Source organism: Euprymna scolopes, chromosome 1, assembly GCF_053919585.1.
Source record: "Euprymna scolopes isolate OS-2025 chromosome 1, ASM5391958v1, whole genome shotgun sequence".
NCBI lineage: Eukaryota > Metazoa > Mollusca > Cephalopoda > Sepiida > Sepiolidae > Euprymna > Euprymna scolopes.
In genome coordinates this window covers 184,041,635-184,066,846 of record NC_136482.1, presented here as the reverse complement: position 1 = coordinate 184,066,846, position 25,212 = coordinate 184,041,635, and the positions used below count along the sequence as shown (strand labels likewise).

Here is a 25,212-nt window from a genome sequence, read left to right as displayed (position 1 = left end):
ATCAAAACGCGGATTTCATGAACAAAGCTTCTTTCTTAGAACTGCACGCCTGTGGAACTGTGTTCTGTCTGCCTGCTTCCCTCCGGACTACAACTTGGATGTCTTCAAGTCCAATGTTAACAAATTCCTAATGAACCGCCCCCTTAATTAAACACTTCATCAAATCTCCACACTAACGTAATGTACTTGCAATAACCCTTATCCCTGAGTGGCTTCCGGGCCTTGATAAGTGGTGATCACTTGTGTAAAAAAAAAAAAAAAAAAAAAAAAAAATCTAGCCATTCTTACTTGCACAATATTTCCAACACCAGCTGCCAACATTCCTCTCTGGCTAAAGGATAAGCAATTAGCACCAGCATCTATTCGGTATGATTGGAGGAGTCCATATGTTCGGAGATCCCAAATCTTTAACAAACAATCATTACCTGAAGTGGCCATGTACCTTGAGGGAGAGAAAAACAAGGATACAAGATTACAAGTAAAAATCCAGTTTTAGTAACGTGTGTACATACATACAGACACCTAGAATCACACAGAATACATAATAAGTATATACAGACAAAATTTTTAAATATTTTATCATATAATCCTAAAAAGAAATGTAGGTCCTCAAATTCATTCCATTATTTTTACATCAATCTTGTTTATTTTTTGGCAAGAAATCCCCCAAGAGATGTACTTTAAATTTTAATATCTCAACTCTTTATTAAGAGATAACGTTATTTGTTTCCTTTCAAATAAGTGTCAAATTTGTTTCAAACACTCTGTATAACGCATTCAAGGTTATAGTAAACTTGTTTAGTGTATTGTCATCGCACTATGATGATACAACACAAGACAAATAATTGATGTAAATCAGTTAAGCTTTGTGTGATACTGTCACGTAGAAAGAGGAACCCCTAAATATGGTCCTTAACTAAATGTCTGGTCGCGTCAATCCTCAGCAATTTTCTTCTCAGCCTGATCTATTCTTGACTGACTTCAACTTCAGTCTCTCTTGAGGAATCTCCAAGCTGCTAACTGACCCAAATTGAACACTGTCCTCAACTGTCGCAAACTCAAGACTGTCCATAAACTACCTAACTATTGTAAACTGCTGCACAACTCCCAGCCATACCATAAATTAACTTTAAGCATATTTACCTCCTTTGTCCCAATCCTGTCACACCTTGATTAACAATCTTATTTCAGCTTTCTTTTGTGTGCCTTGGTGAACAACTTCCTATACGTTTGTTCTGCTGATAAACTTATTTCTTTTTTTTTTATTATATTATTTTCCTCTTTATTTTTTTTTACTCCCTAATACTTTAGGGAGGGGACGTTGACAGTATCACAGTATGTCAGCATATGTATGGCATAATCACATTGACACACCAATTCTCGTCAGATCATTGAAGTTAAGCAACATTGAACCTGGACAGTACCAGATGGATGACCATTTGGAAATTCTAGGTGCTGTATGTGCTTTCTGCTTATCTCGGCATTGTTTCTAGCTATCCTGAACCTCCACTTGCCACTGGTATTCACCAATGTCGACTCAGGAGAGGTGGTTGGATATTGCGCAACTCTTGCCACAAAAATTTCACATGCAGGCACCCTTACCTTGGGTATCCATAGTCTGTCATTTGTATTACCACTATATACTCTTTTTTTTTCTTATGTAAGAAAATGCTATCATGTCTTACTGGTCTTTAATTTTTTGAAAAGAACAAAACAAAAATATACTATAAAAAATAAAACACACACACACAAAAAAAATTATACAAGATCAGATTCTATAAAATAATTTGTACTTACTTTCCTTGTGAATCAACAGCCACAGCTCGTACATTACTGCGATGACAAAGGACTTTGACTAGTGAAGATTTAACATTCGGGGACCATAACGTGACGGTTCCTAAAAAGAACATTTATAAATCAGATTTAACCACAGAAATTCACCAGAGAAATCAACTAATATTTTTTTAATCTGGAAATATTCTTGAATTTCGGATGAAATTAAAATAAAAGCAAAAAGTAATTTTATTATTAGTTAACATCAAAAAGGAAGGATTCTATATCATATATATATATATATATATATATATATATATATATATATATATATATATATATATATGTATGTATATATGATATCGTCTAGATATGTTTGTGTACTTATGCAAAAAATAGACGATACTATGTTTTTTTAGATATGCTGTTCAAGTTAAATTTAACTTTATACAACATTTTTTTGTTTATTAAAATGTTAGGTGAAAGTACAGAACAGTTACAAAAAGCTCTCTCCTCTCATGTTAAGAATGGATTTCTAAATGTTATTTTAGCACATTCTGTTAACTGATCAAAATATAGCACACCCGAAATATATATTGTAATGTTTGAAAGTTGGAATGAAATTAACGGACGTCCTTAACTACCGCCACTTTCATAACATAACATGAATTGCCGTCACATTTTTTTTCTTCATATTTTAAGAAGTTTGCGTAAAATTCTAGACAACTGACAATGACAACAAGAAAAAAGATGAATAAGAATTTTTTTTTTTTTAGAAATGTTACCTATGTGACTCCTTCATGGAGACAGAAATAAGCTTATGAAGGTAGATGTTTTCGGCGTTCATTAGACTTGAAGCTTTTGTTATGTAATAGGGTTACTGAATGTTTAGTTCTCAATAACTGCTCAAAATTCCTTTAATCTGATAAACATAAGTGAACAGCCAATCAAACTGACCAGAACTTAGTAATGAATTTTGAAGGGAGGAGTTCATATTTACATAGAGCAGCCATAATGAACAAATGTTAAATGTACGTAATAAGAAAGTAAACACTGCGGTTGTGAAAAACGTGTTACATGTATGAAAGTTCTCGATCTCGTTTGAAAGAGTAAGAGTAAAAAACAATGACTAAGTATCCTGTTACCATTTTTAAATATGATGTTTGCCAGAGTGAGTCACCTTCAAAATATATGAATTTACGATATTGAATAAAATTGACTGATAATATTTAGAAAACATGCATCAGGTAGCGTAACCATATTGAATTTATATGTGGCACTTGTGTTTGTATTGCTATAATGTTTTTAAATTGTTAATTTATTGCATACTATTATCCTCATCTTTCTTAGATATTGTTTCACAATGTTTCACCCAACTATTCCTTTGGCCTTCATCAGGTGATAACCGCGATGGGATAGAAACTCCGAATATCCTAACTGCATTCTCAGCAATTACTTTCTACTCTTCTCCCTTCATAATGACCCCGCAAATTAAGTCCCTAATAGTAGCCCCCTGCTTCAAAGTGGCACTGTGCCTTGTTTGGGGTGAAAATTGAATAAAAAAAAAAAGAAAAAAGAAAAAAAAAGAATTTCCTGTCAATGTGATCTGTTGAACACTTTAGATGTCGGACTATATTGTCTGCTTTATATGACATAAATAGGGTTTATTTCTTAGCATATTGCATAGTGGTTGAGGTTGGTCAATCGGCACTCAGTTTTGAGTTAAAACTGACACACGTTGTGCTGAACAGTTATCTTCCACACTGATGATTTCATTAGGACGAAACACGTGTATATGAATAACAAAAAAATATTTGTTACTAGTAGGTTGCCTGGCATTGGCTAGTCGTAAGATATGACTAAATATATTTTAATTCATACAGATTACATATTTATGATTACAGAGCCAATTCTCTATCGATTATTATATTGTACCTAATATATATACTACTGATATTTAAATCTAAAAATCAAAAAAATATGACTCTCCAACCTTATTCTTAGCCACTAAGCCATGCCCATGTGCATATAAATAGTTCAAAAATTAGTTGTTTAACTATGAATGTAGATTTGTGCAAGTAAACAGGTCTGGCCGACTACTCCTGCCAAGATCAACTGTTTTGTTTTCAATTTTGACCAATTAGCAGCAATTTTTGTCGGTTGAAAACAAAATCGAAAGTGTGCTACAGAGCCAATGCTTGCATATTTATGACAGAGTATATTAAGTTTACAGATTTAATAATTATATCAAAATCCTATCCTGCCTTGACAGAGTACAAAATAGACTTTATGGCTTAGTGAGGGATGTTCCCTGCAACTTCTCTTCCACAGAAGAGCCAGTCTTTGTTTTATCGTTATTTCCATGGCAGGTGCTCGACCCCCACCCATCTTTCACGAAAAACACCCGTCTAGCTGAAACCACTGTCAGTAATTTTCCTTACCCTTTATCTGTACCTAAATCAAAACCTAGATCCATAGTTGTTGTTGTCTCACCACGTTTTGGCCAAATAAGCACCGCTATCTTCAGACAATTCTCACCTGGAACCGTAGAGATTCAACATCTCTATCCACTGCGCTACAGGCCCTCGAAGCACTCTTCCATGGTCGGGTCCGTACTAAATGGTATATATATTATTTAATTGGAATTCATTATTGAGATAAGTATTATTTATTAATTTATTTATTGCGGACTATTATCCTCATCTTTCTTAAATGTTGTTTCACGATGTCTCAGCCAACTATTCCTCTAGCCTTCATCAGGTGGTAATCGCAGCGAGATAGGAACTCCGAATCTCCTAACTGCATTCTCAAAGGGGAAAATTGTCTCTATTTTATTATTTATAGATATATAAGTGACGCTGTCTATGTATGTACCTAACTAATCTATCAATTTTTGATCTACAGACTTGAAACTTGATATATAGGGGATTCAGACCTGTGTAACAAATTCAATTTGGTTCTTAGCTGGTAAAAATAGCTGCTAAATGGTTCAAATTGAAAAATTGAAACTTCGCAGGCGTAAGTTGACTAAAACACGCATCTACTACACATGTCCAAAAATACATTTATATGTTTAACACGATTTTTAAAGTTTTTATATGCATATGGACTTAGCTCAGGTGGTAACAAATAATGCTAGAGCTAAATGTTTGGATTTTGATTCTAGATGATGGCATCCAAGCTATTGTTTTGTTTTATTAACTTTTGAAATCATTACATTGGATACAATATAATAATCAATAGAGAATTGGCTCTATAATAATAAATATGAAATCTGCATCAATTAAAATATCATATTCAAACACATTTTATGACCAGGCAATGCTGTCCGGCTTGTTAGTTATATTTATCTCATTTTGGTTTGTTAAGCTATTCTAATTGCTCTATCTCTTTTATTAAAAATCATTCTTGTATTTAAAACCTATATATATATAAAAGGCAAAATGTGTGTGTGTGTGTGTGTGTGTGTGTGTGCATTTTTTGTGTATGTCTGGCAAAGGCTGGTTGGGGGGGGGGGCACTCGTGGCAGGGACGTCCACAAAGCAAGTTGGCTTTGATCAATGTGGCAAAAACGGTCATATCAGACAATTGCTTTTCAAATGGACACCCCCATTTTTTATCTTGGATAAACAAACAACTAAAGTTAGGGAAAGAAAAACTGCGTCGCAGCAAAACTTAACTGCTGAATATGTTTGACCTCATTATCATTAAATTCGCACACCTGTCAACTTTATAAGTCTTAAATTAAAACAGTTTTCACTTTCTCTCCCCTCGTGGCCGATGTCAGGTTTTTTTCCCCCTTTCTTTTCCACCTTCACGTCAGCGCTTCCAGTTCAAGCCTACCTTCCTACCTAAACTTTTTTTTTTCTTTTACACCTCCAAACACCAGGGTTTTTGTTTTGATCTAAATCCCCCTCCCAGCACACACACCTACAAACACCTGGGCAACATCGGGTACCCCTTGTAGTATAATATAAAAGCAAAAAGTTATTTTCAATATTAATTAGGATCAAATATATATATATATATATATATATATACTAGTTGTTCGGTGTTGCCTGGGTGTTTGGAGGTGTATGTTGAGCAAAAAAAAAAAAAAAAAAGTGATAGTAGGAAGGAAGGCTTGAACCCGTACTGCAAAGGAGGAAAAGAACGGGGGAAAAAACCTGCCGTCTTTGCTGTTACGACCACCGTCAAACCGGAAGTGACATAGGTTTTAATTCAGGCTAGACAATCGAAAGGAGTGGATGACTTTCGAAAATATCGGCGAAAAAAGCGTACCCCCCCTCTAGAAAAGTGCCCAGTTGAAGATGAAGACATGAATGTTTTTTGCCAATTTTTCAATGTTTGTCGTCTGAAAGGTCGAACTTCAAAACGATACTGATCTTGTAAAAATCGTCGCCTCTGTCGAAAGTTTTAGGCAGACATGCAAACATACATACATTTATATATTGGTAACTCAAATTTTCAACCCAAACCGATTAAAAAGCTTGCCCTATCTCTGAATACCCTTTATGCAAAATTTCAAATGTTTAGAACAGAAACTGTCTGAGTAATTTGATAGAGACCAAAGCAGTCAATTTTTTTTATTAACTTTGACCCCTATTATGACCCCTTAACATTTGTTTTGGGCTCAAATCAAATTATTAAGTTAGATCCATGTCCAAGGAACCTATATCTAAAATTTCAATTGTTTAGACCCAAAATTGGCGGAGGAGTTTGGTAGAGTTCTCAAAGGTCAAATCGTTGAACTTTGACCCCTTAACAGCCAAATTTCTGTCCGAAAACTGATCACATAGATTTTCCCAAATCTCAGTACCCTGTATATCAAATTTCGAGTCTGTAGACTAAAAATTGACAGAGTTATTGCGTAGGGAAATGTAACAGACAGACACACACACACAGACACGTTCACTTTTATAGATATATATCTTGTTTTGGTTTGTTTAGCTATTCTGAGAATTGGAATAGCCAAAAATCTTATTTGAATATAAGATAAAGTACTTTGATATTATTAGCAAATATATTAGAGAAACAAAAAAAAATTATAATCGATGTAAATTGTTACCATTGTGATGTCCACAGTGTATGATGGCATTGGATGGATTCTGACACATGACATTCAAACTTCCTTGTAATGTACGTATACTGGCAAATTTCTTTCCGATTGAAGTATCCAAATAGGTGAGAAATCCTTTTGAATTCTGTAATGAATGCGGAAAAACGTTGAAATAAAAAAATTTGGATGGAACTTTTTTTCTTTTAATCAGTCTTTTATCCATATCTATATTTTGTTTTATCAATTTTTTTCATCTTTCTTACTTTAAAGTGTAAATTTCAGTCCAGATCTGAACTTAAATATTTTCAAGAGTAATACTGAAACCATATATATCTATGATGGATCCTCCCATTGATTTCGACATCTGAACAACTAAGTTGCTTGGAAATCCACACAGATGGTTTGTTTATAGTGGTGAAGGCTTTGTGCAGAACCAACCACATTTTTGGTACAACTGTTAATCTTTGTTGGTTCAATGACTGCCACAAAATGGAACAGACAGTAGATCTCAGATTTTACATCAAAGTTGTTCCTTCACCTCATTCCTCTCAATGAAGATTGGGGTTGCATCCTTACTAGTGAATTAAACGTGCCTCCAGATACCAACCTAACAATTTCTACATCCCCTAACCTTCTCAAATGGTCACCCATCTGGTACTGGGCAGGTTTATCATTATTATGATATATATAAATATATATATAAGTTAAAAAAATGTACATCAGTACATGCAATCTAATGCAAGAGCATTATAGGGCATATTAAGAGTTGATACTAAAATTTACAAAAAAATTTTTTTCGAAAAATTTAAGATCTCTCTGTCAGTTCTGACAGAATAGATATTCTATTTTATTTATAACTTGAAAATGATAAAAAAAAAAAAAAAATGATAGGTTCTTATCTTGAAGTCAATCTAATTAAAAACACAAAAATACAGAAAAATCTTTACTTGTCATGGAACGAAAACATATTCCAAAAATCACACAAACTGATCAAATAGTTTATTTTTTTATAAAGAAAATCAGTTTTTAACGATTTTGAAGCGATTAATGTGAAATGGTTAGCATTACAAGGCTGAACTCACGTTTGAATTATTGTGGAAGTTATCTGCTCTTGTGTTTTCATGATGGCAACACAAGAGAGTCCCTTTTTGCTTACTCATAAAATTTGAACAACTTGATCAATTTACACAATTTTTCGAGTATGACATCTTTATTCCAGGACTGGTACATACGTCATAAAGATTGTTATGTATATTTTTTTTTATATATAAGTTTGAATTCTGAACTTGCACCAAATAATATGTAGTTCAGAATTTGGAGTAGGAGTAAAGAGGTGAGTTCATTCCTTACTATGTTATGTAAATGTTGGCAAATAATATTTAATGTTTGTGGAATAAAAAAAGAGAGAATTCAGTTCATTAGAATGACTAAAAAAAAGTTATCAAAACTCACGCCAGCAACAAGTAAAAAGTGGTAGGGAAGGTATTCCATTGTAACTGTGTTGTCCAGGATTTTTAAACAGTGGAGTTCAATGCCCTGATTATCATAAATATATGTCCACTGTTTTTGAGCAACAGCAAACATTGTCTCTTGATGCAACCACCTAGAAAACAAAATAATAATTTGATAAATATTAACAAAATACAACAGAGATGTTGTATATCTGTAACTAAAACCATGTCACATCCTTCAAAAATATAACATATTTCGAAACATTTTTTTTTCTACTCATTCTCACCCCAAACAAGGCATATTGTCACTAAGAATGTCAGGGGCTACTATTTGGGATTGTGTCCAACACAAAACTGAGGAAAGTTGAGCAGCAAAATGTCTGTTCACATTACATTTAAATTTCTGTAGATTAGTACAGTCAAGGAATGAGGAAACAGGGAGGAAATTCCAAAGTATGGCAGTCTGAGGGAAGAAACTATTTGAGTAGAAGGCTTTCATCCATCTAGGAACCTCAATAGTAAAGGGGTGGGGTTTTGCTGCTGGTTGGGCTAGTTGGAAGTATGTACGTTGAGGGGCACAAGTGCTACGAGTTCATCAGAGTACTTATAAAACAGGCATAGGGATACAAGATTGTGTGATGAGACAGGGGTTAGAGCTTGGCTGATAGTGTGAAATCTATTAGATTGGAGATTAATTCTGTAATGTTAAAATTTGTCTTATTTTAATATAAATATATATATTTTTTGGTTTTGTTTAATGGCATATCAACCCTTTGTGGGTTATTTAATGCCGAACACAGTTATTTTGGGAATAGTATTCGATATTGTATCCAGTTATTTTAGCGATTTTGTTGGATTGATGTGAGTGGCTTCTTTTTGGTCAAACAAGCATAGATTATTTTTATTTATTAGATTTTCAATTTTCTTTCCCTTTCTATCCGTTTCCTTGCATCCTCATAAGGTGTTGTGATTATTTAAGTCCCCTAGGAAAATAAAGGGTTTGGATATTTGGCGTATTAAGTTCTCCAATTCATTTTCATGTGGAGGTATGTATAAAGAACAAATGCTTATCGGTTTGTGTAAAGTTGCTCTTATGGAAACCGCTTGCAAATTTGTTTTTAATTCAATTTGGCTCTGGGGTATGTTATTTTTAATGAATACTGATACACCACCAGAGGCTCTAAGTCCTGTATTATGAATGTAGTTACATTGTTGATAGTGTTTTATATTCAAATTATCCTCATTCTTAAGGGAGGTTTCATGGAGACAAATAACCAAAGGGTTTGGTTTGCAACAATAAAATTTCATTGTAATTTGCCTTCAATCCACGGCAATTCCATTGGATCATCTTGTAATTCATGATGATTTTTGTTTTTGGTTTGAGGAGTAACTTCAGTTTCCATGTATTCTAATTCCGTAAATCTATTTGTAGTAGTAGTAGTAGTGGCTTCTGTTTGTGGTAATTTCGTTATAATATTTTGTTTTTCAAGTATGTTTTTTTCACCACAGGGAAGACGTATTGATGATCTGTGTGATCTTTCTTTTAACTGATTTTGTTTTTCCTTAGTTTCATCTTTTTCAGCATCTACACGACGTACTGGTGATTTTTGTGGTCTTTCTTTTGATCGACTTTGTTTTCTTGGATGTTCTGATTTTGATTGAGAATTTGTTTTATTGGTAACATTAGTTGATGATTTAATGGGATGATTAATTTTTGATGATATGTTTGGCTTGATTTCATTTATAAATTTGGGCCAGTCGTTTGGTCCGAATTGTAACAATTTGTTTATTAGTATTTCGTATTTGGAGTCTTGGTTAGTGATGTTGGATGATATACAACTTGAGAGTATGTCTTTTCCTTCATGTATCCATCTACTATTTTCCTGGCTTCGAGGAAGGAGATGTTTTTAGTATGTTTTATTGACACTACTTCCTTTTCTTTCTTCCAGATTCTGCATGCTCTAGCATAAGCAGAATGGTTTTCTCCACAATTTGCACATTTGCAATCAAGATTGCAGTCATTGGACAGTGTGGTATGGATCTTTCTGGCCACATCTGCCACACACTGCTCATCCCCTACATGCATCCTCATGGTGCCCAAACTTCTGGCATTTAAAGCACCGAAGTGGGTTTGGTATAAGTGTTCAACTTTTTCAACGTTGAACCCAATTTTGATTTCTTTTGGGATAGTGGGTTTACCAAACCGCATAATGTAAGTGTTCGTATGTATAGTCTGATTCTTTTTTTTTTTTTTATTGTAATTCTTTTAACGTTTATTACTTCTTGGTTTTTAAGTTCTTTTGTTATCTCTTCAGTAGTGCACATTGAGAGGTCTTTCGATTTTACTACACCTTTGGATGTATTCAGATTCTTGTGTGGATAAGTTTTGATATTTATGTTGTGGAAAGTTTTCATTCCTAGGAGAAAAGTGGCATGTTTTTCTCTTTCCACTTCCACCAGTAGGGTTTTATTTTTTAAAGTTTTTACATTTTTTGAGGTATTATATGCCGATATAATTTATGTATAATAAATGGTGATAAGTCAGTTATTTTGGTTTCTTTGGTGGATTCCAATACAATAAATTTTGAGGATGTTTGATGTAGTTCATTATTTGAACTATCCGAGTCGACGTGTTGGCGCTTGGAGTTTTTATACTTGGCCATATATGTATATATTTTAATTCAATGTTTATGCTCCCCACCCACCTTGGAGTCCAATATTGGGGCATGTTAAGGGGGAAACCCATTCGCCTTGTCATGCCAGGGCCACATAAACAGTATATATTCCAAATGGAAGCCATGAGCACCCATAATCCTTTAGTTACACAATCCAAGTCATTTGTGGTAACTTCCGGCACTATACAGCCATGTCATGACTTTAATCATTTGGCACATTTGATCCTAGCCACCGCCTTCTAACACATGGAAAAGAGGGGGAAAATGTATATAGTTTACAATGGTATAGGGTAGAACTGTATTTGTTATGGTTTAGAAGAAATTGATAGAAAAGTAGAAGATGCGTTAGGGCTTGACGTAACTAGCTGACCGATCGGATCAGGCCCCTCCGACTGCCCGTCTAACCTTGTACGAGGCCAAAGTGGAGTGTTGCAACTGATATCTTTAATTTCCCTAGATATCAGTTGCTCAGCCACCAAGATCATTTTCCGAGTCAACAGGTGGCCCCTTTGAGAGGCTTTAACTCTATGCAGGGGGACAGTCGGTGTATTCTAATGCCCCACCGACGGGGTTGGGAAGTAGGGGGAAAAAAAGGAAGGGGAAAGAGGAAGGGGGCTGTTGTTTTTGTAGAACATAAGTTTTACAAAAGAGGATAGAATTCAAAAACAGAAATTTAATGTAGGTGCATTTCGTCTTAGGAAGCCAATAGACAGCCTGATCTGGTAGCACCAGCTAATACAAATATTATTGTAATTATCTATGCATACATGCAAGTTTAATTTCATTGAAAATTTTATTAATTTGAAACTTTTAAAAGACAAGTATAAAATGGCTGATTAAGGGAAGTATCAGTGCTAGAGATGATAAATTGATTAACTTAATTATCATAATTTCCTAGACAAATTTTTCACCCTGACTTCAATATGGAACAAATACATGACAATTTGATCTCATATAAAATTGGAATTTTAAAACAGCTTCAAAATGGCGTCTAACAACCATTTATGAAATCCAAGTACCTGGCAAGAATGCAGGACATTTTGTAATATTAGAGTTTCAGTCTTGTTTTTAAATAAATCTATTCTGCAACAATGTTTTGTTGTACGTAAAAGAAAACTAAAATTTATTCTATTTTGTTATCCATTTCCTCAACTAACCCTGCTAGTTTACAAATCTATTATATAAAACTCACTATATCTGTCAGTCTCTATTTTTTTTTTCAAAATGCATCTCCTCAGAGACGCAAGGTCACAGAGCAATACGAGGTGGGTCAAACGATGCATTTTTTGTAGACTTGGGGGGGGGGTAGTTGGTAAAAATAACTGCTAGGGGGTCAAAATTGAAAAAATTGGAACTTGACAGGCACAAGTCAACTAAGCATATTATTTGTACACATGCGCAAATATATACATTTATATGTTAAAGTCAGTTCATTTTTAACAATTTCTCATCCATCTGACAATAGCTCAAATAGGCTGAAGCACTATAATTTATCCAGAAGCACTATATGTTTTCAGTTCTAGTTGATGGCACCCAAGTCACTTTTTTTTAAACCACTACTATATATTGGGTACAATATAATAATCAAGAGAATTGGTACCATACTAATAAGTACAAAATCTGCATAAATTAAAATATCATATGTAAGCGTATTTTACAAGTGGACAATGCCAGGCAGTTTGCCAGTATAAAAAAAAAAAAAAAAACACTAATTTCTGACAACGTCTTTTTGAACAACAAAGACAAAATATTAAATCTGCAATAATTATTTTTTTTACTGAGGGATGACTACTTATCAAGGCTTAGAACCACTTATGAGGATGTTTTGACAAGTGTTTATAGGCATTCGATTTGTAGAGGGCCATGTTGTGGCCATCAAGGAGGCAATTTTATGACAACCACAGATGATATTTTCTTGGAAAGAAACACTTTTCACGGAAATTCATTTGATGTTAGGCATATGGAGGAAGCGAGGAAAATTCTTTGCAGTGGTAGTAAATTTTTCATTTCATTGTCTACATTTCATGAAATTTTATCCAATTGTTCTACATTGTGTGTGCGTGTGTATGTGTGGTTAAAACAGAATGTAAACTTACTTAATGTCTGTCACTTTTTCCATAACATTAAATTCACTTAGTAATTTTTTTGCCTGCCAGTCAAATGCTGCAACATGACCTCTTTGACCTCCCAGCAGAAGAAACCTGGAATAAAAAAGAAAAGAAATTAATCACTATTACATCTTGAGTAAATTCCACGAAATGAAAAAAAGTTTAGAGGAGTCATTTAAAAGGTGATTTACATTTCTATTGCTTATCAATCCTACCGTTGCCTGTGCAATAAAAGATACAAATAATACACAAAATCTATACAATACTTAATACTCCACTATAATAAAGACCAATGTGCATTTATATATTCAGTTAAATGCTTAGATTTGAGTAATATTCCAAATAGACAAAAAAAATAAAGACAACTTAAAGATATATGGAAAAAAGATGAAATCAAAGCCCATCAGAAATACTGCAAATATTAAATTAGCTCCATAAGCCTATCTGTCAACCAGAGCTATTATACAACAATTCAGAAACAAACAAAAATTATAACATTCATTTTTGAGTATATCAGTTCCAAAAATTCAACATCAAAAGTATGATCATTTTTGAGATAATAGATTTTATGGATTAAAATCAACAAATATGGAATCAACTGAATTTGAACTTAATACACCTAGACTGTTAGTTCAAATCATTATTCACTTTACTGTAACATCATTTGTTTCTGATGCAACAATATATCTTGAATAACCTTATGACACTTCTATGAAATTTATGACAAGGGTTTATGAGCAATAGATTTGAAGTGAAGACTGTTCTAAGCAATTTTGTGGCAATATGGTCTACAGATTAGATATTCAAGGAAAGAATCTCTGTTTATGGAATTCTGTTTGATGTTAGGCACTAGAGGGAAGAAAGGAAAGTGATCAAAGTCCAGTATTTTTTCTGTTAGAAAAAATATATAGAATTATAGAAAATTAGAGAAAAAATCCTCCTAGACTGAGGAAATTTAAATTTTTGTTTTAATTCAGTATCTCTTTTTGTGAGATGGATTTTCCCACAAAAATAACTGTCATATTTTTTTTTTCATTGTCAGCAAGTAAATACGCACTTTAAATATAAATAACTTTTTTTAGATCAAGTGATGAATAAAAAACATCACACAATAGACAATGAAATCAACTTCTAGGTTACGTTCCTATTTACTTGCCTCCCCACGAGGGCAGAGTTAGACATAAGGTCGGTTTTTAATGTAGAGAAAATCCAGTTGCCCACAAAAGAGCACTCTGGATAGGAACAAAAATAAAAATTATCTCAGTTATGAAGGATTTCTACTCCACTGACTGAGGACCGAAAAGGTGAAGTTTAGCATCAGAACAGATACTACACTGTGATCTTGGCCTGAAGCTCCAAAGATTTGACGTTTTAAGACTTAAAATTGTCTATACTCTGCAAGACTGGCTGTGGTATATACTCAATTTTAAAATTGTCAATCTATATTATGTACAATTTTTGTAGGAATGCTTGACAGAAAAAAAAATATTTATGATACATCTGTTAGTGTATGGTTAATAAATTGGTTTACGAAAGAGAAACTACTCACCGGCCGTTTCTTGTATAGTCAGTCTTATAGGGACCAAAATCAAGATTCAATTCAAAAAACTGAAAAAATAAAAAGAATTGAAGATTAGAAATAAATTTTATTGTTTTTTTAACAGAGTTTATTTCTTTTACAAAAGTATTAACTGGCATTATAAAATAGTAATTTATCTTTCAGTATCTGATAATGAGAACTCAGAGTCATATGTTAACATTAGTTACTTGTATAAGAGTCAAGTATGTTCAATGATGGTGTACTGTTGCCACATCTAGGAAGGAGCTGCTAGAAATACCTTATCCTACCTTTAAAGAGTTCAAAATAGACTTTGTAGCCTAGTGGGGGAATGCCCTTTTTTTCTCTCCTGCACAGAAGCTCGTCTCTGCTTCATTATTATTTTTATGGCAAGTGCTCATCTGAGCTCCAATCTATGATCCCCTCCTCACAAAACTTTCACAAAAAACTCATTTAGCTGAAATCATCATGAATAATTTCCCCCACTCTTTATCTGTTCCTAAACCTAAACATAGATTCTATGAACAAAGCTTCTTTCTTAGAACTGCATGTCTGTGGAACTCGTTTCCCTGATTTCCAGCTGACTACAATATGGTTGTCTTCAAGTCCAACTTAAACAAGTTTTTAAGTTCTCCTTAAGTAATCCAAATTTACCAAATTTCCACTACTAACGATTACTACGATATTTCCCTATTGACTACTGTACACTCATGAATCCTTATCCTCAAGTAGCCTACAAGCTTTGATAAGCGGTGACTCCTTTGTAACAAAAAAAGAAAAAAAAAAAAAGTTTTGCCCAGAGCTATCCTCTACAAAATGAAACTATATATGAAAATAATTTTTTTCTAATTTCATTTTTTAAAATAAGCAAATGAACAAAAAATTAGATTATCGATTTTTATTTGTTTTCTTATTTTAAAAATAAAATTTAAAAAAAAAACAAAAAAAAAAAAACACCACCCTGCAAAACTTTTGTAAATATTGGTAACAGAACTTGTAGAACCAAATCTTTTATTTTAAATGCAACTAGTAGGTATGTCAGCTAGTAGATATATTAGTTGAAAACATTATGTACCTATAATTCATAAACAGGATGTGTGTTAGACAAAGGATTAGCAGGGTTCAGGTGAGTAACCTTTCGAGCAAATCGTCCTTACAAGGGGACAACAAGTTTAGTGGAAATTACATTACACGATTTGTTGATAACAACAGTTATTGTCAGCTAACATACTTCCTAATTTCTGGCATGGTTGTTACCAGAAGCGGTGATAAGGTAAATCAAATCCTTCACTTTTTTTTTTCTCATGCCTATATTTCCCCTGTGCATGTACCTTTTTTTATTACATTTTTCTTTTTTTATCATTCTTTTTTATTTAATAATCATCGAAAAGATTTTTTTGGTCTTATTTATCTTTTAAGAATTATTGAAATTAGTTTTTGGGCTCTTTTTTTTTTTTTAAAAAGAATTTTTGAAAACATATTTTAAAATCTTTTAAAACTATTTTGGAAATATTTGATACCTTCTTTATACTTTCATAAGCATATATTTATTATATAAATTTAAATAAAATCTTTTTTTTTTTTTTAATAAATAAAAAATAATTTTTTTTATAATTTCATAAACATATTTCTTATAAAATTTCAAATAAAACAAAAACTTTAATTTTTTTAATCTTGTTATTGAAAGTGCAAATAAAGACTAATTGTGTTATTTTTTATGTGTATAATTTTGTTCACTTTTATTGTACATTTTAAAAAAAATAATTATTTTCTTCACTTTCCTATAATACTTAAACTGGAATTAATAAGTCGTAAGGAAGATCACAGACAAATAGAAAATAAAGATAGAATGAGGATGTACTTTATTTCATCATTGTCCGGAAGTTGCTTAATTTAAAAGCTAACATTCTTTTTTTTTTTTTACACCAAAATTCCATACAAGGAAATTTATTGTGTGTAATGCTTCATGTAAGAATTATAGTGCACCATGCACAAAGGAAGTTTAGGACATCGCTTTAGATTTGTATGCATTATGAACACAGGAAGGGCACCAAGCAGCATCAATCCATCAGTTTTGCAGAGAAATGAGGAGATCAGACAGACAAATGATGTCTGCCTCCTAAGTAGAAAACAAATGTGAAGAAGTTGCTATTTTATTCATTATTTCACAATAAATTGTAGATTTATTTAACAGCAAATCCACTCTTTTTGGAATATTTAATGATAAAACCAAATATCTATAATATGTTACTCAATAATATATATATAAAACTCACTATATCTCTGCGTCTGTCTCCATTTTTTTCAAACTGCATCTCCTCCAAGATATTCTATATTTTAATTTATGCAGATTCTGTATTTATTATTACAGATTCAATTCTCCATAGAATATTATATTGTACCTAATATATAGTACTGATTTAAAAAAAAAAAAAAAATGACTTGAATGCCATCAGCTAGAATTGAAACCAAAACATTTAGAGTGCCATCCACATTCCCTACTGTTTGAGCTATTGACAAATAAAGATTTTACTCGTAATAAACCATCCTTGGTGTATGATTACTATTTCCTGTTAATTTCACTGTTATGTGACCAGTAGTTTAAGAGTTTATTGGTTAAATATTTACAGGCACACGTGCACCTACATACATCTGTTTTATTTATATAATTAAAAAAAAACAGTAAAAATAGCTGCTAAGGGGTAAATATTGAAAAAAAAAAATTGGAACTTGGCAGGGATAAGTAGACTTAAAGTGCTTTTGTAAGCATGCGCAAATATGCATTTGTACTAAAGTCGGTTCATTTTTAATAATTTCTTATCCATCTGATGATAGCTCAAATGGTAATGACTAAGGTTGAAGCGCTAAATGTTTTGGTTTCAATTCTAGCTGATGGCACCTAAGTTATAACCTTTTTTTCTCCATTTGAGGACTGTTTTCTTTTCTGTAGAAAGCAACTATTTATTAAGTCACTTGACGAGAACTTCTGGTTTTAACCGAGCATTTGTCAGAAACATTAGCATGTTGAGTATCAGGACAATGTAAATTTGTTTATACTAACAAAATATATCTTGCTCTTTTATTTAGCACTCTTACTACCCTCATTAAATTCATTAATTATCACTCTTGAATACCTTTAACCTGGTGTGTGTATATATATATATATATATATTAATGTAAAATCACTACTATATATATATATATATATATATATATATATATATTGGGTACAATATAATAATCAATAGGGAATTGGCTCTATAATAATAACTAAATTACATATTTAAAAGTATTTTATAAACGGGCAATGCTGGGTCCTGTTAGTATGATATAAACATAATATACATACCTTTGTAGCGCTTGTGACATCTACTTCAGCTGCAATTGTCTGCTGAGAAACTAAAGAAGTGTCCATATAACTGCAAAAAAAAAATAAAAGGAATATAGAAATAATAAAGCTGTATAAAGATTATAAACTTTAATAGAATGTGCTCTGATGAACTTGTAGCACTTGTGCCTACTTGATGTACATACTCCTGACTAGCAGCAAAATCCCACCCTTTCACTGTTAAGGTCTCTAGATATTGGAAAGCCTTCTCCTCCAATATTTTCTTCCCTCAGACTACTAGACTTTGGAATTCCCTCCCTGACTGTACTAACCCGCAGAAGTTTAAATGTAATGTGAACAGATATCTTGCTGCTCAACTCCCTCAGTCTCCTGTTAGATATGATCTTAAATAGTAGCCCCTTATATTCCAAGTGGCAATATGCTTGTTTGAGAGTGAAAAAGAGTTTTAAAAAGTAAATAAAATAAAAATTAATCTAATATTTATAAATAACCAACTGGAGGACAGGAAAGGGTTTCTTTTTAGCATAATGATTAGAGAGTTCGCTAACGAACTGTGACAATAACTTTCATATTTCTCCCCTTTGCTCTACGTATACGACTTTTACTGGGAACCTTTTTGCTGGTGGTGATTTCTCATACTGTGGCTGATTCCTTTCCTACCTAATAAAAAGAAAACCTTCGAGTAGCCTTTAACTATTGACCTATTGATAATCTGCTACAGGACACAGGACTGGAAAGTGTTTGGGACCTGCAAACCGTCATACGAGATTGAGAGAACTGGAGAAGTTGTGTAGATTCGGTGGTGAAGCGTCCTGAAAGATGACGGAGATGAGATATGTTTTGCAGGGTAAAGGAGCACAGATCCAACAATAATTTTGTACTTCCTTTGTTCTCAATAAAATATACTTGTATCATGGGTAATGTAGTTTAAGAATGTATATATCGTTATGGATGTCTATTACCAAAACTATACAAGTTTGTAAACAAACAGATAAGAACTACAATTTTATTATATAAGAAATGCTATCAACAAAATAAGTAATGATCCAAAAATTGACTGAAAACTACATCTTCAGGGTGATGTACTGGCTTTGTTTCAGTTTTTTCAACATCATACCATTACCTCGTTGTAAAATAAGCTTAAATACGATATTTAAATTTATGCAGATTTACTATATATAACTACTTAATTTACTCACATAAAATTAATATACGAAAGTATAGATTTATGCGTAAACTTTAAGTATTTACTTCAAAAGTGCTCAATACATAGGTAGAGCTAGTTAGTAAGTTATAAAATGTATATGGCGATTAAGCTACACTGAATATTCCGCGTTTCATCCACTCTAGGATTCTTCAGGCTTATGCGCGAATTCTGTGGTTGTTTGTCGTTTTTATATGTGCATCTTCTAGATGACCCATGTAGATTATGCCTTCATGAAAAATTTGCTATCCTGTACTTTAAAGAATCCCAACATCTATTAAACTGTAGAAGAGAAATAGCAAACAACTGTGTTCACAAGATAAAATTTACTCTAGGATAGCGATACAAAATAGTTTTAAAACTAACAAAAACAATAGAAAATAAATAAATAAACATGAATATACATAAACGATCACACATATATGTATGTATATATATATATGTGCATATATGTGTGTACATATATATATTTATATATAAACTAACATTAATAAAAAAAAAAAAAAAAACACTAACCTAGATTTAAAACAGATCAAGAAAATAAATATCCAGGCTAAATAGAGCACACACAAAGAAAAAGGTCAACCAGAGGTCAAATAGGCCTTTGTCCGATAAATGCATGCTCATTGGCTAATAGGAAGGGCGCGGTGGATACTAGGAAGCTGATTGGTTAACTAAAATCTCAATAGAAGATGGGCATATAAAAATGACAAACAACCATAGAATTTGCACATAAGCCTGAAGAATCTTAGAGTGGATGAAACGCGGAATATTCAGTGTAGCTTAATCACCATATACATTTTATAACTTATTATATATATATATATATATATATATATATATGTATATAAACTTTTTTTTTAATTGCAATTTCGCCCCAAACAAGGCATATTGCCACTTTGCTGTAGGGGGCTACTATCAGGGACATAAGCTACAGGGGTATTATGTGGAGAGTTGGGCAGCAACATGTCAGTTCATGTTACACTTGAACTTCTGCATGTCAGTACAGTTGGGGAAGCAGGAACTCTGAAGGGAATTCCAAAGTCTAGCGGTTCTGGGGAAGAAACTACTGGAGTAGAAGGCTCTCTTACATCTAGGGATCTCTACTGTGAAGGGATGGGATTTTGTTGCTTGTCGGGGGTACTTACGTCAAGGGGGCACAAGTGCTTGCAGTTCGTCAGAGCATTTACCATTGAAATACTTGTAGAACAGGCAGAGGGATGCTACATTACATCGATGGGACAGAGGCTGAAGCTTAGGTCATAGTTCAGGACCTATTAGGTTGGCGACTCTCTTTTGAACCCTGCCTAGGAGTGAGAGACTAGTATGCACCAGCCCAAACTCCATACATGAGTGAATGGTGGCCTTAAAGAGGTACAGGATACTTTCAGGCGTTAGTAGTTTTCTAGGACAGTAGAGAGAACCTACCTTTTTCACAGCGTTTCTGGCAATGCTCTCAATGTAATTTTTCCAACTCATGTTTCCTGTGAACATTAGGCCGAGGAGTTTAAAGGATGTGCTTTCAGATAAAGAGTCTTTGACCATTGCTAATGGTGGTAGAGAAGGTTATTATAGAATCATGATTTAAAAAAAAAAAAAATATTTGGGTGTCATCAGTAAGAATTGAAACCAAAAGCAAAACTGTAGCATTCAAAGCTGGTGACATTACCACTGTACCAATGTGACACGCATATCAACTGATTAAAAATAAACTAAGATGAATGTACAAAATGTATAACGATTTTTTCAATTTTGACCCCTTAAAAACTATTTTAACTGGCTAAAGACCATAAAAGAATGGTCCATAAAAATCCTAGCGCTGCTCTGCGACTTTTAGTTTCGAAAGAGATAAAGTTTGAAAATATGGAGACAGACAGACAGACATGGTGGGTTTTATAAATTAAGATTGAAAGGAACAGGAGAACAAGAAAGAGAAAAAAAAAGAAAACAATGGTAGCAATTAGCAGGTTACATTTGACAAATGCATTAATCTTCTCTCTCTTGCACTCCTTTCAAAAGTTGAACTTTGTAAAAATTGTAATAGCGTCAGTGAAATTTATGGCAGAGTTTTTCTGGTGTGGTGTACTGACAGACACAGACAACCCACGGTATTGGGTGCATGAAATCAACAAAAATACTTTTTTCCTTCACCAAGAAATATCGTGTCGAAGTTCTCATTTTCCTTTGAAATACGTTTGGGTTCATTAGAATGGCACTGTTACAAAACCATCTTAAGTTTAATTGGAAAACCGAACCTTTCCATCCAAAATAATACAAACAATTTTTATAATGAAATAATGTTACTCACCCAGATTCTTCCTGTCTGAGTATCTCTGACCGAGCTGATTGTTTGGTAGCAAAATCAATGAGTTTTTCTTTGTTTTCATACTGTGATTTGTAGAATTTAGTCTTCATATTTGGCTGAGTAAAAAAAAAAAAAAAGAAAGAGAAATAAAAGAATTATTTTGTTCATTCCAAACACAAAGCAAAATCTATTATCATAACTGATTATTTTCTGTTTGTCATTTATAAGCTCTAAAATTACTCAAGAAAAATTACATAAAATTAGACAAAGAAACCTTGGAATGCTGACTGTGTCATTGAGAAGGGGCAGAGTAAAATATTACTTTCATAACTACTAGTCCTATCTATAAAATTACTATTACAAATAAAAATGAACACTGATGAATTTACAATGAAAACCCTTGGAAAACTGGGTGTGTCCTAAGAAGTTAAAATTAACATATTATCATTATTAATAACTAGCAGATGTACCTGGTGCTGCCTGGTATTAAACGTAACATTAAATTTCTTAAACAAAAATGAATTAAAAAAAAAAAAAAAAAAAAAAAACGGAAAGAAACCAAGACATATGCATGCGAGTATTATGTTTTTTCCAAACAGTTCACTTCTTGTAAATAATTTTAAAAAATACTCGAGCTGAGATCGAAACCAAAACCTAAAGACCGTGAGTAAAGTACAATAACCATTAGGACAACTTGCCACAATTTTAAAAAAGTGTTTTCAAACCTATTTATTCTTAACATAAGGAAGCTGTTATGTGAACGATTTGTGCATGTGTAGTTGTGAAACAGTTGACAAACAGATAAAAATCCAATGACCTCTTAGCAGCCTTTTTTCAGATGAAAACCGATTAAAAAGTTTTCCACATGTCTGAATATCCTATATATCAAATTTCAAGTCTATAGATCAAAAATTCGTTGAGTATATAGGTTGAGAGTTGTTCTCTCACACACACATTCTCACTTTTATATATATATATATATATATATATATATATATATATAATTAGAAACACTTGTAAGCTTCTTCATTGATTAGCATGTCTTCTCCACATCAGGTGTGGGTTGCATGTTGGTTGTGGCAGTGAAAATTGATTTTCTCCGTGAAATTCTATCATATATATTGGTTTTGATGTGTAAAGTCTTGTTCAGTCTGTCTTTATCTCGGTTACACTCAACTGAGATCCATTTATCCAATCAAAATTTTATTCAACATGCCTATACCATCTCAAGCAGAACTTTCAATAATCACAACTTATCAAACTATAAACTAGTTAATAGAATTGTACCAAATTTGATATAAAGACTCCTTTGGATTTTGGATGTAATAAAATAAGGAATATTAGTTATAATACGTTTCTGAATTTTTTTAGATGAAGATTATTTGGATTCTTTGAACTACTGCTCTCATCTTGAGTGTTATTTTCATGTTTCAGCCGATGTACCATCCAACCATTTTCAAGTGTATTTTGTCATAGTAACAAACTGCATGGACTAAGAAAGTGACCTTTATTTAATCCACAAGAGGCAAGAACTTGCAGTAGATAAAGTATTTGGTAAAATTTAGTTGTAAAGTTACATTCTGCTGAAGGCTCAATCCTCATTGCGGGGGAACAATCAAAATACAATTGCAAATTACTTAGGACTTTTACTTAATAATGGGTGACAGAATGAGAGCATGCAACCCCTGTAGATTAAATAAAGGGTCCCATTTGAAATTCTGTGCAGATTCCCCAAATTCGACAAGATACACTTGAAGAAGGTCGGAGGTTACAACTACCAAAACGATGTGAAAATAACTCTCAAAATGAGAACAGTAGTCCGAAGAATCCAAATAATGTGACTAATTATAATGATTAAATCAAGTCACACAAAAAACTATGGAGAAGCTCAACTAAATTTTTTTGCCTAGTTGTTTTAAATAGTTTTTTTTTTAATTTTATTTAAAAACTAATAGAAAAAGAAGTATCCTTCTATTTAAAATTTTGATTAAACACAAAAACCAACATAATACAGTAAATCAATTCATTTGTTTCTTAATTTAAATTATACAGTGTAATTGCTACAGTATATCAATACATCGCTCTACGTACCCAGCCATTTTTTATTTACTTTCTGATTTGTTTGTTTTTAATCTTATTGTTTAGTTAATTAGATTAACTAAACAATGTATAAATTTAACTCTGAAAAAAATATTTAAATAACGAATTGAAATGGTTTATAAACTTTAATTAAACTGAAACACTTATAATTGACTGAAATAAAAATTATGCTGTATTATTTTTTTACACCCACCTCATAACGCAGTTGAGTAAAAGTAAACCGTAAAAAAAAAAATTTTTTTGTCTCTGACTCCATTATTGAATTGCTGATCAAAAATGGAAAAGAAAGTAAATGTTACAAAAAAAAAAAAAAAAAAAAATCATGAAAAGGGAATACTAGACTTTAAACTAGCAGTTTATATAGATTATATCTGTAAATGTTCAATTCACTCTTGACAGGGCAAGTGGACGTGACATACACATAACTTCAAAAGAAGAATTGGGTTCAAAACAGTATAGAAAGAAAAAAAATGCCTATAAATAAAGTAGGCAAGCATAGTGCTAGTCTCACAAGGGCTAGGTAGGGAGAAGTGAGATAGGGAAATTACAGCATATCATGCTTTCTGCTTCTTTCTTTCTGTCTTTTACAATTACAATGTCACTGGACGAGAGAGAGAGTGAGGAAGGAGAGGCTACATAGTATTTTGGCATGGGCGACTGTCTGGGTTGTTGGTTTCATTTTTTTCTTTTTTGTCGCTCACTGAGATTGGCTTAAGAAAACGCTAGTAAGGAAAATTAAAACTGGAAGAAGTAGAAAATAATTCTGCTTTTAAACACTTGTGGAGTTAAAGATTTTGAAGTGTGATGTCATGAGAAAAAAATGCAGTCAAAAAGATGATTAAGTAAGAAGTATGATATTATGTCGGATGAAAAGATTACACATCTGTATGGAGTAGTTATTAGAGGAAAATATGACAAGTTGAACTATATATCTAAACAAATATGTGCAGATTGAACTGTTGACTAACATAAAAATGTGTGTTAAATGATACATACAATGAGTTCCATTATTAAGGAGAATAGAAAGTAGGCCTTGGGCTTACTTTCGGCAATCTTCTAACTCCCGCTTCCTTTATTTTGTGCCTTAGTTCTTATATTCGATGAGTGATGTTTATGACAACGGAAGGGAAGAATTGCTGTTTCCTGGAACCAGAATCTACACATCTAATATTTATTATTGACTAAATTTTGATCTGGAAGAATTTTTTTCTTTTACCTTCTTACATCGTCTTCATGCCTTGTCTGGAGCGATTTCCAAAAAAACAAACAAACTTTTGTTTTCCATTACATTTCATTCTTGTGATGGAGCATTAAATTACTTATTGTAATCATATCTACATGTTCATCTTTCTTTTGCCAGTCATCTTATTAAAAATGTGTTTGTTGCAATATTTTTGATATAAAGGTAGGATTAAAGAAAATTGGAAGGTTCTACTTATAGGTACTGGCAACAGGAACTGACCAACCAAATGGAGCCACGTTCTGCTAGCAACCAATCAGATACCAGAATCGCTCCATAAAAATATTAGATCTTTTAGAATTCCTGCACATAATTTTTTGTGTCCACACAAGAAAGATCTTTGCTCTTTGTCTACAAACTTTTTAAGTTCAAGGCTTATACAGATTAGCT

At 32.6% G+C, this 25,212-nt stretch overlaps 1 protein-coding gene across 1 annotated transcript in view; it reads right to left on the bottom strand.

Annotated features, from left to right (window-relative positions):
* The window catches only part of LOC145278140 (WD repeat-containing protein 46-like), a 51,704-nt gene that overhangs the window by 13,740 nt on the left and 12,752 nt on the right, over positions 1 to 25,212 (bottom strand). Inside the window, exons 4-11 of the mRNA XM_080130424.1 lie at positions 21,486 to 21,598; positions 17,974 to 18,043; positions 14,616 to 14,674; positions 13,055 to 13,159; positions 8,285 to 8,435; positions 6,842 to 6,977; positions 1,798 to 1,897; positions 289 to 442 (exon numbers count right to left, since the gene is read on the bottom strand). Of these exons, the coding sequence (XP_079986550.1) occupies positions 289 to 442; positions 1,798 to 1,897; positions 6,842 to 6,977; positions 8,285 to 8,435; positions 13,055 to 13,159; positions 14,616 to 14,674; positions 17,974 to 18,043; positions 21,486 to 21,598 (888 nt within the window). The remainder of the gene's footprint in view (positions 1 to 288; positions 443 to 1,797; positions 1,898 to 6,841; positions 6,978 to 8,284; positions 8,436 to 13,054; positions 13,160 to 14,615; positions 14,675 to 17,973; positions 18,044 to 21,485; positions 21,599 to 25,212) is intronic.